We start from the raw sequence: 13,649 nt of genomic DNA, 5'->3' as shown, positions 1-13,649 counted from the left end.
GACACACAGATTGTTGCTAGTCGGCTGTTTACAGTCAGGCTGCCACTCACCGCCGCTCCCCCGCCTCCTCTATAGCGCAGCTCCCCACCTGCGTCCCTTCCCTCCCCTGCCTCTGTAAGCTTCCTCCAATCGGCTTACTGAGGCAGGGAGGGAAGGGAGGGTAGGTGGAAAAGTATGGTACTATAAAAAGGATTTAGTATTTTCTTGCTTGCTTGTGGTTTAAAGGGCATTTTATTTATAGTGTCAAAACCTAGGAGAAAACTCAGAAGAAAAAAAAAAGGTTAATTGTATATGGGCCATACACATCTAACTTTTAAAATCCAAAATAAGAAGATTATGGCCCATATGCAAGCCACTTTTTCTCCCGAGTTTTCTCCTAGGTGATATTTTCACAACTTGTCATAAGATGCCTATTTAAGCCACCAGCAAGCAAGAAAATACTCAGAATAAATTTGACAGTACTTTTTCACCTACTTTTGGGTACTTTTTCAACTGTAAAATGGGCCGGATCTCCCTGTTACCATGGAGACGCGTCCCCTCCATCGCTTGGGACACGCGGCCAACTCAAGCGCTTGCACGCACATCTGCCCTGCCGGACTGATCCCTCCAACGTCCCGGCAGCTAACAGAGTGACAAAGCGGGTCAATAGCGGCGCGAGGGAATGCCCAACAATGCGCAGTGCCCTTTGTTCCGGGCAGTCAACAGCGCGACGGGGTCAGAGGAGGAAAAAACACCACGGGAGAATACAAGGAAAGACCCGGGCAGCAGCATTTAACAACACGATTCCCGGCAATGTGTGGCAGATAAGAGAGTAGGGGAGAGCGGTGAGAATGGGCAGAGGAGGAAGAGAGACACCAAGGGAAAAGCCACATACAGGAGGAGGCCCAGGCAGCTGCTAACAGGTGAGAGCAACGTAGCTAGGCCTCAAGATGGTAATCCCTCTGTCATTTATTCTGATTACGGAAACTCACCAGTAGCCGCTGCATTACCTACCCCCGGCTTATACGCGTTTTTTTTATTTATATTTTTTTTAGGTAAAAGTTTGGTGGTCGGCATATATGAGAGTATATATAGTACCCAAAATTGCTACAACTCCTTGGTCTAATTTTTACAAAAGCTATGGATTTGGTCAAAAATCATCCGACTCCTCACTTTATTGAAATCACCGACTGACTCCAGGTACCCAAAATTGCTCCGACTCCGCAGCCCTGTGCATAAACCGTGTTTTCCCCAGAAAGTTTTTCCAGCTGGGTGGCATGAAAATGTAGCCGGGTGGGGCGAGATGACAGAATGCAGGGCTGGTGCTTTTTTGCTGAACTCTGCTTACAGCATAGGAGGAGGTGAGCTGAAAACAGCCGGGTGTTCACCAAAACATCCTGGGGAGAGCACTGATATGGGCCCATGGGATTCTTGGAAAGTCCTATTTATCACTTGCAAGGTTTGCATGAGTACTCATTACCCCACCTAGTTTTTGCTTCAATTAAGTTGAATGGACAGTTTCAAAGTTGCCTCTACATCTGCCTTCTTCCTCCACTACGTAACAGGACACAGTGGTTTGCAAAAGTATTCAGCCCACTTGCCATTTTCCACATTTTGTCATATTACTGCCACAAACATGAATCATTGTTATTGGAATTCCACGTGAAAGACCAATACAAAGTGGTGTATACGTGAGAAGTGGAACGAAAGTCATACGTTTCCAAACATTTTTTTTTAAATAACTGCAAAGTGGAGTGTGCGTAATTATTCAGGCCCCTGAGTCGATACTTTGTAGAATTACCTTTTGCTGCAATTACAGCTGCCAGTCTTTTAGGGTATGTCTCTACCAGCTTTGGACATCTACAGAATGAAATCCTTGCCCATTCTTCTTTGCAAAACAGCTCCAGCTCAGTCAGATTAGATGGACAGCGTTTGTGAACGGCAGTTTTCAGATCTTGCCACAGATTCTCGATTAGATTTAGATCTGGATTTGACTGGGCCATTCTAACACATGGATGTTTTGTTTTAATCCATTCCAATGTTGCCCTGGCTTTATGTTTAGGGTCGTTGTCCTGCTGGAAGGTGAACCTCCGCCCCAGTCTCAAGTCTTTTGCAGACTCCAAGAGGTTTTCTTCCAAGATTGCCCTGTATTGGGCTCCATCCATCTTCCTATCAACTCTGACCAGCTTCCCTGTCCCTGCTGAAAAGAAGCACCCCCAGAGCATGATGCTGCCACCACCATATTTGACAGTGGGGATGGTGTGTTCTGAGTGATGTGCAGTGTTAGTTTTCTGCCACATGTAGCATTTTGCATTTTGGCCAACAAGTACCATTTTGGTCTCATCTGACCAGAGCACCTTCTTCCACATGTTTGCTGTGTCCCACACATGGCTTGTGGCAAACTGCAAATGAGACTTCTTAAGGTGGCCATACACTGGCCCGATTTGCGGCAGTTTCGACAGCAGATTCGATCACTGGGATCGAATCTGCTGCCAATCGTTCGCGCAACACGCACCCGCCGATCCGATTTCCTCCCGAAATCGGATCGGTCCGTCGATCGCGCCGTGCGGGAAATTACCCTCTATCGCCCGCGGGTAGGGAGCGCGTCGCTAGCGGCGGCCGATCCGATCAGGTATACATTACCTGAGGCTGGCTCCCGGGCATCCCGTCCGTCACTGCTCCCGTCATGGCGCCTCCGGCATCCTCGTATAACTTCCGCTGTCATGCCAGTGACAGCGGAAGTACAACTAGAGGGCGCTCTATTTGAACTTCCGCTGTCACTGGTGTGATAGCGTAAGTTCTATGCGGATGCCGGAGCCGGAGGTGCCACATGACGGGGACATCACGCCCGGGAGCCAGCCTCAGGTAATGTATACCGGCGGGGGGAGCGGCGGCAGCACCACCACAACAGATTGTGATCGGTTTCAGGCTGAAATCGATTCACAATCTGTTTGCAGGAAAGGCAGCCATACGATCCCTCTCTGATCAGATTCGATCAGATAGGGATCTGTCAGCTGGTCGATCTGATGGCACATCGACCAGTGTATGGCTGCCTTTATGCTTTTCTGTTAACAATGGCTTTCTTTTTGCCACTCTTCCATAAAGGTCAACTTTGTGCAGTGCATGACTAAGAGTTGTCCTATGGACAGATTCCCCCACCCGAGCAGTAGATCTCTGCAGCTCGTCCAGGGTTACCATGGGCCTCTTAACTGCATTTCTGTTCAGCGCTCTCCTTGTTCAGCCTGTGAGTTTAGGTGGATGGCCTTGTCTTGGTAGGTTTATAGTTGTGCCATACTCCTTCCATTTCTGAATGATCGTCTGAACAGTGCTCTGTGGGATGTTCAAGGCTTTGGAAATCTTTTTGTAGCCCAAGCCTGCTTTAAATTTCTCAATAACTTTATCCCTGACCTGTCTGGTGTGTTCTTTGGAATTCATGGTGTTGTTGCTCCCAATATTCTCTTAGACAACCTCTGAAGCCGTCACAGAGCAGCTGTATTTGTACTGACATTAGATTACACACAGGTGCACTCTAGTCATTAGCACTCATCAGGCAATGTCTATGGGCAACTGACTGCACTCAGACCAAAGGGGGCTGAATAATTACGCACATCCCACTTTGCAGTTTTTTTATTTGTAAAAAATGTTTGGAATCATGTATGATTTTCGTTCCACTTCTCACATGTACACCACTTTGTATTGGTCTTTCACATGGAATTCCAATAAAATTGATTCATGTCTGTGGCAGTAATGTGACAACATGTGGAAACCTTCAAAGGGGCCGAATACTTTTGCAAATCACTGTATATCCAAAGCAAGAAAAAACAAAAACATAAACCTATTTTATTTTTTGTCGTTTACAAAACAAACCGTAAATCCATGTCTTTAGACACTGTTAGTGAAAGTTGTTTGGAAAATCAATAATCCATCCTTCCGACCCAATTTATTCATAAAGCAAAAAATAAATAAATAAGTGTCAGCAATTTGAAGAACATAAAAAGAAAGCTTGGGACAGAATACACAAATCTCAGGTTCCAGATAGTCAATTACAGTGAACTCACTATCCAGTACAGACAAGAATTGGCAACGGATCCGTTGCAGACAGACTAATGTGAACGGATCCCATTCTTCACTGTCAGTTTTCTGACGCAGTAGAAGGACAAAAAAAAATGCCAATTTTCTGCTATAGTGGGAACAAAGCCTTAAAGGGACCCTCTGCGCAGTGCCCTAAAAAAGAAATTTGGGCTCACCTGCGGCTTCCCCCAGCACCCTCCTCTTCATTTCGCAGTCTCGCTGGTGGCTCCGGTAACTTTGGCTGAAGTTGCGTATGCATGCCCCCGTCGCATCATCACACCGTAAGCATCCTGTGCTGCAGTCTTTAAAAAAAAACGCGGTTGTGCAGGACGCTCACGCCGACCGACATGATGATGCGCATGCACAACTTCGCCTAATGTCACCAGATTCTTGGAGCCGCCGGCAGGACCGCAGAAAGGAAAAATAGGATGCCGGATGACCTCGCCGGGGTACGAAGGGGCTGCAGGAAATCCCAGGTAAGCCCATCTTTCTTTTTAGGGCACTGCTCAGGGTCCCTTTAAGGAAGCCACACGTAACAATTTTTCTGTTCCATTTACCCCAATTCGATTAAACAAATTGGTTGTACCAAAAAATTGAGTTTGAGATTGTACATGTTGCAAAATTCAGAACAACTTTACCAAGAATTGTATGGTGTTTGATGGATTGTCAAACTGTATTCAACCAGAATAAATTGTATAGGTTGCAGCCAGAACCCAAAGTCTGGCCACTTCTGGTTCTGGCTAGCCAAAATGCGAAGCGGCCGTGTTACAGCGTGCAATGTCAGAAACAAAGTATTCCGGCAGCTCCAGCTCCTGCCCCTCTCCTCCGCAGTCTCACCTCTGGCAGCCACGGGTCCAGTATCCCTACCCACCCTCTATCTTCACTCGTACACCCGAGTTCATCACCACGGGAAAGCACCGCAAGGAGCAGGCAGTGGGAGCGCTGCAGACATTGCTTCTGCCAGCACTCGCTCGGCAGTGCCCACATATCAGAACAAAAGTGTTGGCACAAACCCCTGCTTCTTGCGGTACTTCCCCGCAGCAATGAACGGAAACTTGCCATAGCGGGTGAGCGAGGGGGAAGATACAGGGTGGGTAGGGATACCCAGCGCCAGTGCCCAATACCAGTGGTGAGAGAAGGATGCAGGGGAGGAGCCAGTACCCAGCACTCTAATTGCCTCTCACTATTGGCCGACGTTGGCTGCTATAACACGGCCACTTCGCATTTTGGCCAGCCAGAACCTGTAGTGGCCAGACTTGTTGTTTTTATATACAGTATGCAAGCAAAAATTTGATGCGGATTGGTCAAATTGAGAAAGAAAAAAAAAGTCCACTAAAAAGTTAGGCCTCGTTCACATCATACACGCTTCCATGCGGATATGGAAGCGCGTATGATGTGTTGAAACCAGGGCTGTGGAGTCGGTACAAAAATGCTCCGACTCCCCAGTTTAGGATTCCACCGACTCCTCTAATTTGCATATTACAATCTTGTTGATTGAAAATATGTAACATGAAATTTGTCTCTTAACTGCCAACGCTTAGGAATTTTAAAAGACAACTGAAGTGAGAAGGATATGGAGACTGCCTTATTTATTCCCTTTAGTCATAGACTAAAGGTGCATACACACATCAGACTATAGTCTTTGGAAAATGAAAGATCACAGACCAATCTTACCACCCTTCATGTAGTATGAGAGCCATACTCTACACAGTCTTTTCTATGGAGCTGAACTCCACATCAGAAAAAAATCTTTGCAAGATGCTGCACACAGATGCTGTGCAGACACAAAAGATCAGTATCTGCAAAAGATCTGTTCCTGCCAAAAATCCATTCCTGCAAATTGCAATGATAGTCTATGGGATCTGCAGATCATCATACACACGATTTAACTGACATTCATCTGCAGATCAAGCAATCATCCGCACATCTGAAAATCCATCCTGGTGGATCTGATCTGCAGATGAATGTCAGTGGGAGTTCAGCTCCATAGAATAGACCGTGAAGGTATGGCTCTCATACTACATGAAGGGTGGTAAGATTGGTCTGTGATCTTTCATTTTCCAAAGACTATAGTCTGATGTGTGTATGCACCTTAAAACTAGTCCTTGGTAAAAGTTTCAGGCCAGAACAAAGAACATCTATCAGGCCCTAGGCAATGTAACTGTGGGTACATGTAAGAGTGATGTGCAGGTACTCTACAGGGAATAAGGAGATTTTTCCTCTATTACACATTCTTCATGCACAATCTGAACAAGGTTTATGGGTGACAGACAACACCTCTGTGTTCAATTTGCACAACATTCTCAGTGGATTCCCTGCAGCACTGTGGGGAGTGCATATGTAGAGTATAGTACTACTGTGCAACAAAGTAAACCTGAGACAGATGAAATTAAAGTTTTATACATACCTGGGGCTTCCTCCAGCCCCCTTCAGGCTAATAAGTCCCTCGCTGTCCTCCTCAGCCACCTGGATCTTCTGCTATGAGTCCAGGTACTTGAGCCAGTCTGGCATAGTGCGCATGCACACACTCCGCCGCCGGGAGCGTACTACACCTGCGCAGCACTGTTGCGCAGGTGCAGAACGCTTCTGGCTGTGGAAGCGGCATGCGGCCGGACTGCGCTGACTGGCTGAATTACCAGGACTCATAGCAGAAGATCCAGGTGGTGGAGGTTAACAGCGAGGGACTGATTAGCCTGAAGGGGGCTGGAAGAAGGCCCAGGTATGTATAAAACTTTTCTTTTCATCCTTCTCAGGTACCATTTAATTCGTAGTCACCAAACCAAATTTTAACAACATATCAAATTATTTGATTTCATGAGCAAAGAGAGTGCGTATATTTGCATAAATTAGAATCAACGCAGAATTAAATTGCAAATGCAGTTAACAAACTAGCCCAACTGTTCCGCACAGTGGAAAAACTCTGCAACCCGGCATGTCAAAAACTTAACATCGAGTCTTCAAAGGACCTCTGTGACCAATTTGCCCATTTCTTCACAGACAAAGTCTCCGCTATAAGGTCCGCCATCCAACTTACAGCATCTGAGCCTAATATAGCGCCGAAGACCATTAGCAGAGACAATGTAACACCTTGGTCAAACTTCAAAGAAATTGACGAAGAAGTCACATCAAGCATCCTCCTTCACGTCCGCCTAACTACCTGTGACCTAGATCCTGGCCCAACACAGTTCATGTTGAACTGCCCCGACCTGTTTGTACCGGTATTCCTAAAAATTGTTAACTGTTCCTTAAAATCAGGGATATTTCCTGCTTTACTGAAGGAAGCAATCATCAGGCCTCTCCTCAAAAAACCCTCCCTGGACCCAGATGCAATGACCAGCTACAGACCTGTCTCTAACCTCCCCTTTCTGGGCAAGCTAATTGAAATAGCTGTTTACCTCCAGCTAGAAGCCAAAATCCTACAAAACAACAGTTATGACCCATTCCAGTCTGGCTTCAGGAAACACCACAGCACTGAAACTGCCCTCATCCAAATATGCAACCACCTGCTCATGGCAAGAGACAGAGGAAAGTGCTCCATCCTCATACTGCTAGACCTTTCTGCAGCCTTTGATACAGTTGACCATGACATCTTGATAAACAGGCTACAGGAATACTGCGGCATTGATGGCATAGTTCTTCAGTGGTTCCAATCCTTCTTGAGTGGCAGAACCCACAAAGTGTCTATGGGCCCTTCCTGTCCACCCCTGTATCACTTAAGTATGGGGTGCCCCAGGGCTCAATCCTCTCTCCCCTGCTTTTCACGATTTACATGTTACCGCTGGGAAAACTAATCCAAAAACATGGCCTGACATACCACTGCTATGCAGACGACACCCAACTATATCTTTCCTTCAAGCCTGGTGTGACAGACCCAACTAACTATAAACGCCTGCTTACGTGAACTACAGCAATGGATGAATGACAACTGGCTGAAACTAAATGCAGACAAAACTGAAGTCCTTCTGATAGGAGGACAGAGCATGATAACAAAACAACTTAACTTGCAGTCTTCACCACTGGGAATAGGAGGCACGGATCTGCGCAGCTCTGATCATGTGCGTAGCCTGGGAGTTCTAATTGATTGGGATTTAAACTTCAGAACTCAAATCTCTGCTGTGGTGAAATCATCCTGTTTTCACCTGAAGAACATTGCAAAAATCAAGCACCTCATACCCCCAGAAGATCTGCCAACCTTAGTCCACGCCTTCATCACATCCCGACTGGACTACTGCAATGCTCTCTACACTGGCCTTCCAAAAAAGGTCTTGTACCGACTACAGCTGATACAGAATACTGCTGCCAGACTGCTAACCAACCAACCAACCCCGTCACTGCCACATAACGCCAGTCCTGCACTCCCTTCACTGGCTACCTATAGAATGGAGGGTCCTATTCAAGATCGGCCTACTGACATTTAAATCCCTGAATAATTTAGGCCCTGGATACATGAAAGATATGTTGCAGCTACGTAGCAATCCCCGCATTCTCAGATCAACAGGTTCTAATAATCTAGTCATACCCAGAGTCCACTTGGAAACTTTTGGTCCCAGAGCCTTCTGTCATGCTGCCCCTACGTTTTGGAACTCCTTACCTCAACAGATCAGGACAGCTCCATCCCTGGACGTGTTTAAATCCAGACTGAAAACCCACCTGTTCAGTTTGGCATTTGCAGAAATATAACTTTTGTTGTGTGAATACTTCATCCTACTAACTACTGAATCTGAGAGAGCCTAAGCGCTTTGAGTCCTATGGGAGAAAAGCGCTATAGAAATGTTATTGTATAGTATTGTAATTATTTCCATCTCATTGACCATCTCTACTAGTGACACGGCTACACATCAGGCTTTATACTTACAGCATAGATGTTATTTCGTATATATATATATATATAAGAGATTTCTGTGTACACATCAAATATACAGTCACAATCAGATGTGTATATCTGACTTTAAAAATATGGGGACTGCTTTATTGAAGCAGCACAAGTAACTCATTTTGATTGGTTTATTTCATTTTTGTGGACTACGCACAGCTATTACTGTATGTATAATTTATGACTATTATCTGATAAACAGAACATTTTATCATTTTTTCTATTTTAATTACAGTTTAAATTCATTAGGAGTCGGTGCATTATTTCCCGACTCCGACTCCAGGCACCCAAAATTGCCCCGACACCGACTCCACAGCCCTGGCTGAAACGCAGGACTGGCAGAAGGGCATAGACTGCCCTTCTACCGTTCACATCTACTGCGCTGCGCAGCAGTACAATGCGCTGGGAAGCGCTTGCGTACTGCTGCCTGCATTTTGCCCGGAAGCGCAGAGCTGATCCCATCACTGTCAATGGATGGGATCAACAGCGCAGCGGCGCATATGGCGTGCGATCGGATGCGCTGCGTTTGGATCGCACTGCCATCTGCGCTCCTCAGATGTGAACAAGGCCTTACTCACTAATAAGAAGGAAGGCTGTGGGTCCTATAGAGCCTTCCCGTTCCTCCTACGGTAACCGCGCTGGATCCCCTATTAGCAGTCTCTGACTGATGGGTCAGAGACTGCTCGCTTACGACACTGTAGGAGGCTTTGGCAATCTTCAGGAACCCAAGTGCTCCCAAAGACAGCCGCTCTGCAGTACGGAACAGCCAACAATCGGGAGCACTGGGGCTCCTGAAGATTGCCAAAGCTTTTGCAGCGACAGAAGCGAGCAGTCTCTGACCCATCAGTAGGAGACTGCTAACAGGGAATCCAGCGTTGGAACGCAGGGACCACAGGAGGAACGGGAAGGCTCTGTAGGACCCAGCGCCTTCCCTCTCCTTAGGTGAGTAACTGTTTTTGTTTTTATATACGCCTCAGACTCACTTTAAATGTTTACTAAAGCCAAAATAAAAAAAAAAATCTGTTTAACTTACCTGGGGTTTCTTGCAGCCCCTCTGCAATCATCCTGTGCCCGCGCCATCCTTCTGATTCCCTCCATCAAGCAGCAGCAACCCCCTCGGTACCAGCCAGTCGTGGGAAGTCAGATGCTACGGCACATGCGTGGCCCAGAGCCGCACGCACCGATTGCGCTCCTGGTGCAGGGAGCGATCTGCACTGGCGCAGTAGCGATTTTCACATACTGCACATGCGCAGAACGATACCAGCAGCGGTAGCACGATGAGGAGGCACGTGGAACCCAGCTTTGCGGGGGCTGCCACTGCTGGCCAGAGGGACTCAGTCAGGAGGACTCCACAGGATGATTTTAGGGGACTGCAAGAAACCACAGCCAAGTAAAACCCAATATTTTTTTCTGCTTAAAGAGAACCCGAGGTGGGTTTGAAGAATATTATCTGCATACAGAGGCTGGATCTGCCTATACAGCCCAACCTCTGTTGCTATCCCAAACCCCCCTAAGGTCCCCCTGCACTCTGCAATCCCTCATAAATCACAGCCACGCTGCTGACAAACAGCTTGTCAGAGCTGGCTGTGTTTATCTCTATAGTGTCAGTCTGCTGCTCTCCCCGCCTCCTGCAGAACTCCAGTCCCCGCCTGCATCCCTTCCCTCCCTGCTGATTGGAGGGAAGGGACGGGGGCAGGGACCGAAGCTATGCAGGAGGCGGGGAGCAGCTGAGACTGACACTACAGATGTAAACACAGCCTCACAGCACGGCTGTGATTTATGAGGGATTGCAGAGTGCAGGGGGACCTTAGTGGGGTTTGGGATAGCAACATAGGCTGGGCTGTATAGGCAGATCCAGCCTCTGTATGCAGATAACATTCTTTAAACACACCTCGGGTTCTCTTTAAGATTTACTTTAAAGCTAGATTCACATTGTATACATTGCATAATGTGTATTCACACCGGGTGAATTCTGCATAGCTGGGATTCTACCGTATGCTAAATATTAGAAAAAAAATTAAGCAGAAACCTAAATGTAATTGTCAGGGTCCGAAAATAGAAGAAAATAAAAAAAAAATGGACAGAATGGCTCTTGAATCCCATGTTATTTTGTCCAGCCCTGCCATAACGAGATCAATTTTATTATCGCAGCTGAGCTACTGAATTTCATGCAGACCACATGGAAAGTAATACTGTCCCTTTATCTGTGATCAGATATAAAGTAACAATAATAAAATAAATAAAAATGAACTAGTATAACAGAAAGGCTGTAGGGCTGACTCTCAGAGGGAGATGCATAAATACGCAGGAAGCGGAGCATAGGGCTGGCGTGGTGCTGCACGGAGAGAGATAGCCATAGGATCACATGATAACCTCCCATTACACGGCTGAGCTCGCCATGTTCGCCCGCACGCACTCGACGCCACGGCTCCTGGCAGCGCTATGCAGGTGTGATCAGCACCGCTCTCCGGCCAACACAGCTCAGGCGACCCTCAGCCGGGCCCTCCCTCTATCGGGTCACCCCTTCCCGCCCCGGCCTTCCATGTGCACCACCCGCCCCCAGTGACCCCCTTCCCCGGGTACCCCGAATCCCTCCGTCCCAACCCTGACCCTGCGTCCAAATCCCAATACTCACAAATCATTTTTTCCGGATTTTTCCCAATTCTTTATCCAATCAGCAGACACTACCGCCGCCGCCATCTTCCCTCTATACTACAGATAGCCCGGATGTTTAGCACATCACGAGAGGTCAAAGTGAAGAGAGGAGGAGTGAGGCATGCTGGGTACTAGCAGGCCTTCTTGTGCATGATGAGAAACTGTGACATTCCAAGGCTACAAGGTTGCTATTATGCTGCCAATAATAAATAGAGTGTATTTCCATTCATATAAATAGCTGTGTATTGTGTCCCAAGTTCCATTAAGGTTGTTATTAGAAAACACTCTTTCTACATCTTGATATTCTCATCTTCACATAGCTGGTTCCAGTAGAGTGTAAAATAGGGGTGCCCACACTTTTTTGGTTTGCAACTACTGAAACAAGTCTGAGTGATCTATGCCCCCCCTCCCCCCCCCAAAAAAAAATAGAAATTGCAGCTCAGTTAGCCAGATGTGCCCCCAGTATTGGCAGCCCCCGCCCCAGCATAGACAGCCAGACTTCCCCCCCAGGACAGTTTAATCTCGATAGTAAACATTTGAATATAGTAAACTATATGTTCAGGTCCCTGCCAAGCACCATTGTATGTATATGGGAGTAACGCCTGCTATAGTAAACCCTGATATAATAGAATTTCTGTTCTAGACTAGTAAACCCATTTTTTGGTTCCTTCGGTTTCTTGCTATAGTGGTGTAACGATCGGTGTAACACAGAAAGGGTCTGATTACCGGTGATCTGCAGTATCACCGAGAATACAGATATATACCCGATTATTGATGATCTGCAGTATCACCGATAATCAGATATATCTCTAACCTCTGGACACCTGGGTAATAAGAGTGTTTGGTGCAACAGAAATACTTTGAGGACTGCACCTGAGGAGCAGGTGCACAGCAGTAAGGAGTACTGCACAGTAACACGTTCCTTCCGCAAGCCTGAGACTCTCCCGAGGGAGGGGTCAGGCTAGGAGTAGGAAGGACAGAGTGTGAGTGACACCAAGGAAGGGTGTCACCCCCAGGTCTGTGAGCTATCTCTTGACTGAGGAGATAGCTCTCGAGGTCGGGCAAGCCGGGTCGGCAACAGACAGACAGATCAGAGACAGGAGACAGATGCGGAATCCTAAGACAAGCAGAGTTCGGCAACAGAGTATCAGATATAGCGAAGTACCTAATCAGAGATCAGAAGAGTAGTCAGGAAAGTAGAAGGTCATAACAAATAATCAACAATGCCTAGTCTTGGGTGTGAGCTCCTTGATCATCAACACCCTGGAACAGGTCTGAGTATAACTAGATGGTAAAGCTAATTCCTAGTCTGAGGTGTGAGGTCCCTGGTCATCAACACCTAGGAACTGGTCTAAATAATAACACAGATAATATCACAGAAACTGACAAGGTCTGAGTGCTACCACGTAGTGATCGCAACGCCAGACACCAGAGAAATGACCAGCACCCAGTATATATACACCAGCGCTCTCCAGCGCCTCCCCTAAGTGCTGGACCAATGAAACCTGATAAAATTGTCAGCTGATCGGCTAGATCAGCTGACACCCTTCTGACTGCCATAAAGGCTCTGCCTCTCAGCGCGCGCGCGCGTCCTTCTGAACCTGTGTGGACTATCAGTCCCAGCCACACCAGACATGTGTTGTAATGCATCTGTTGGTTTGAACGCGGGGCCAGCCGCACCGCTGTCAGAGCATGCGGCGGTTTCCCCGCGTTCAGCCATACTGCTAGTGGTAAGCCCATGCGTGAAAACCGCCGCGTCGGACGCGGAATCCGCCGCCTTGTTCACTGGGCATGCGGTGGTTTCTCCGCGCTCCGTCAGGCTAGTGGATGCAGGCCCATGCGCGCAAGCTGCCATGTTGAACACGGAATCAGCCGCCTTACTCTGAGTACTCGCGACGGCTTTTCCGCGTTTTCTCACAGTACCCCCCCCTGAGGAGTGGACTCCGGACAGCTCCTACCCGGTTTCTCAGGATATAAAGCGTGGAACTCCCTCCTTAATTTATCCGCATGCATGCGACACTCAGGTACCCATGTTCTCTCCTCAATACCATACCCTTTCCAGTGAACTAGA

At 47.3% G+C, this 13,649-nt stretch overlaps 1 protein-coding gene across 1 annotated transcript in view; it reads right to left on the bottom strand.

The window, feature by feature from the left end:
• The window catches only part of THOC2 (THO complex subunit 2), a 202,565-nt gene extending 190,899 nt beyond the window's left edge, over positions 1-11,666 (bottom strand). The window contains exon 1 of the mRNA XM_068251182.1: positions 11,559-11,666. Within this exon, the coding sequence (XP_068107283.1) occupies positions 11,559-11,623 (65 nt within the window). The 5' untranslated portion in view covers positions 11,624-11,666. The remainder of the gene's footprint in view (positions 1-11,558) is intronic.
• Between the last annotated feature and the right edge of the window lie 1,983 nt (positions 11,667-13,649).

This window comes from Hyperolius riggenbachi, chromosome 8, assembly GCF_040937935.1.
Source record: "Hyperolius riggenbachi isolate aHypRig1 chromosome 8, aHypRig1.pri, whole genome shotgun sequence".
Taxonomy (NCBI): domain Eukaryota; kingdom Metazoa; phylum Chordata; class Amphibia; order Anura; family Hyperoliidae; genus Hyperolius; species Hyperolius riggenbachi.
This window is presented reverse-complemented; position numbering and strand designations above follow the sequence as displayed.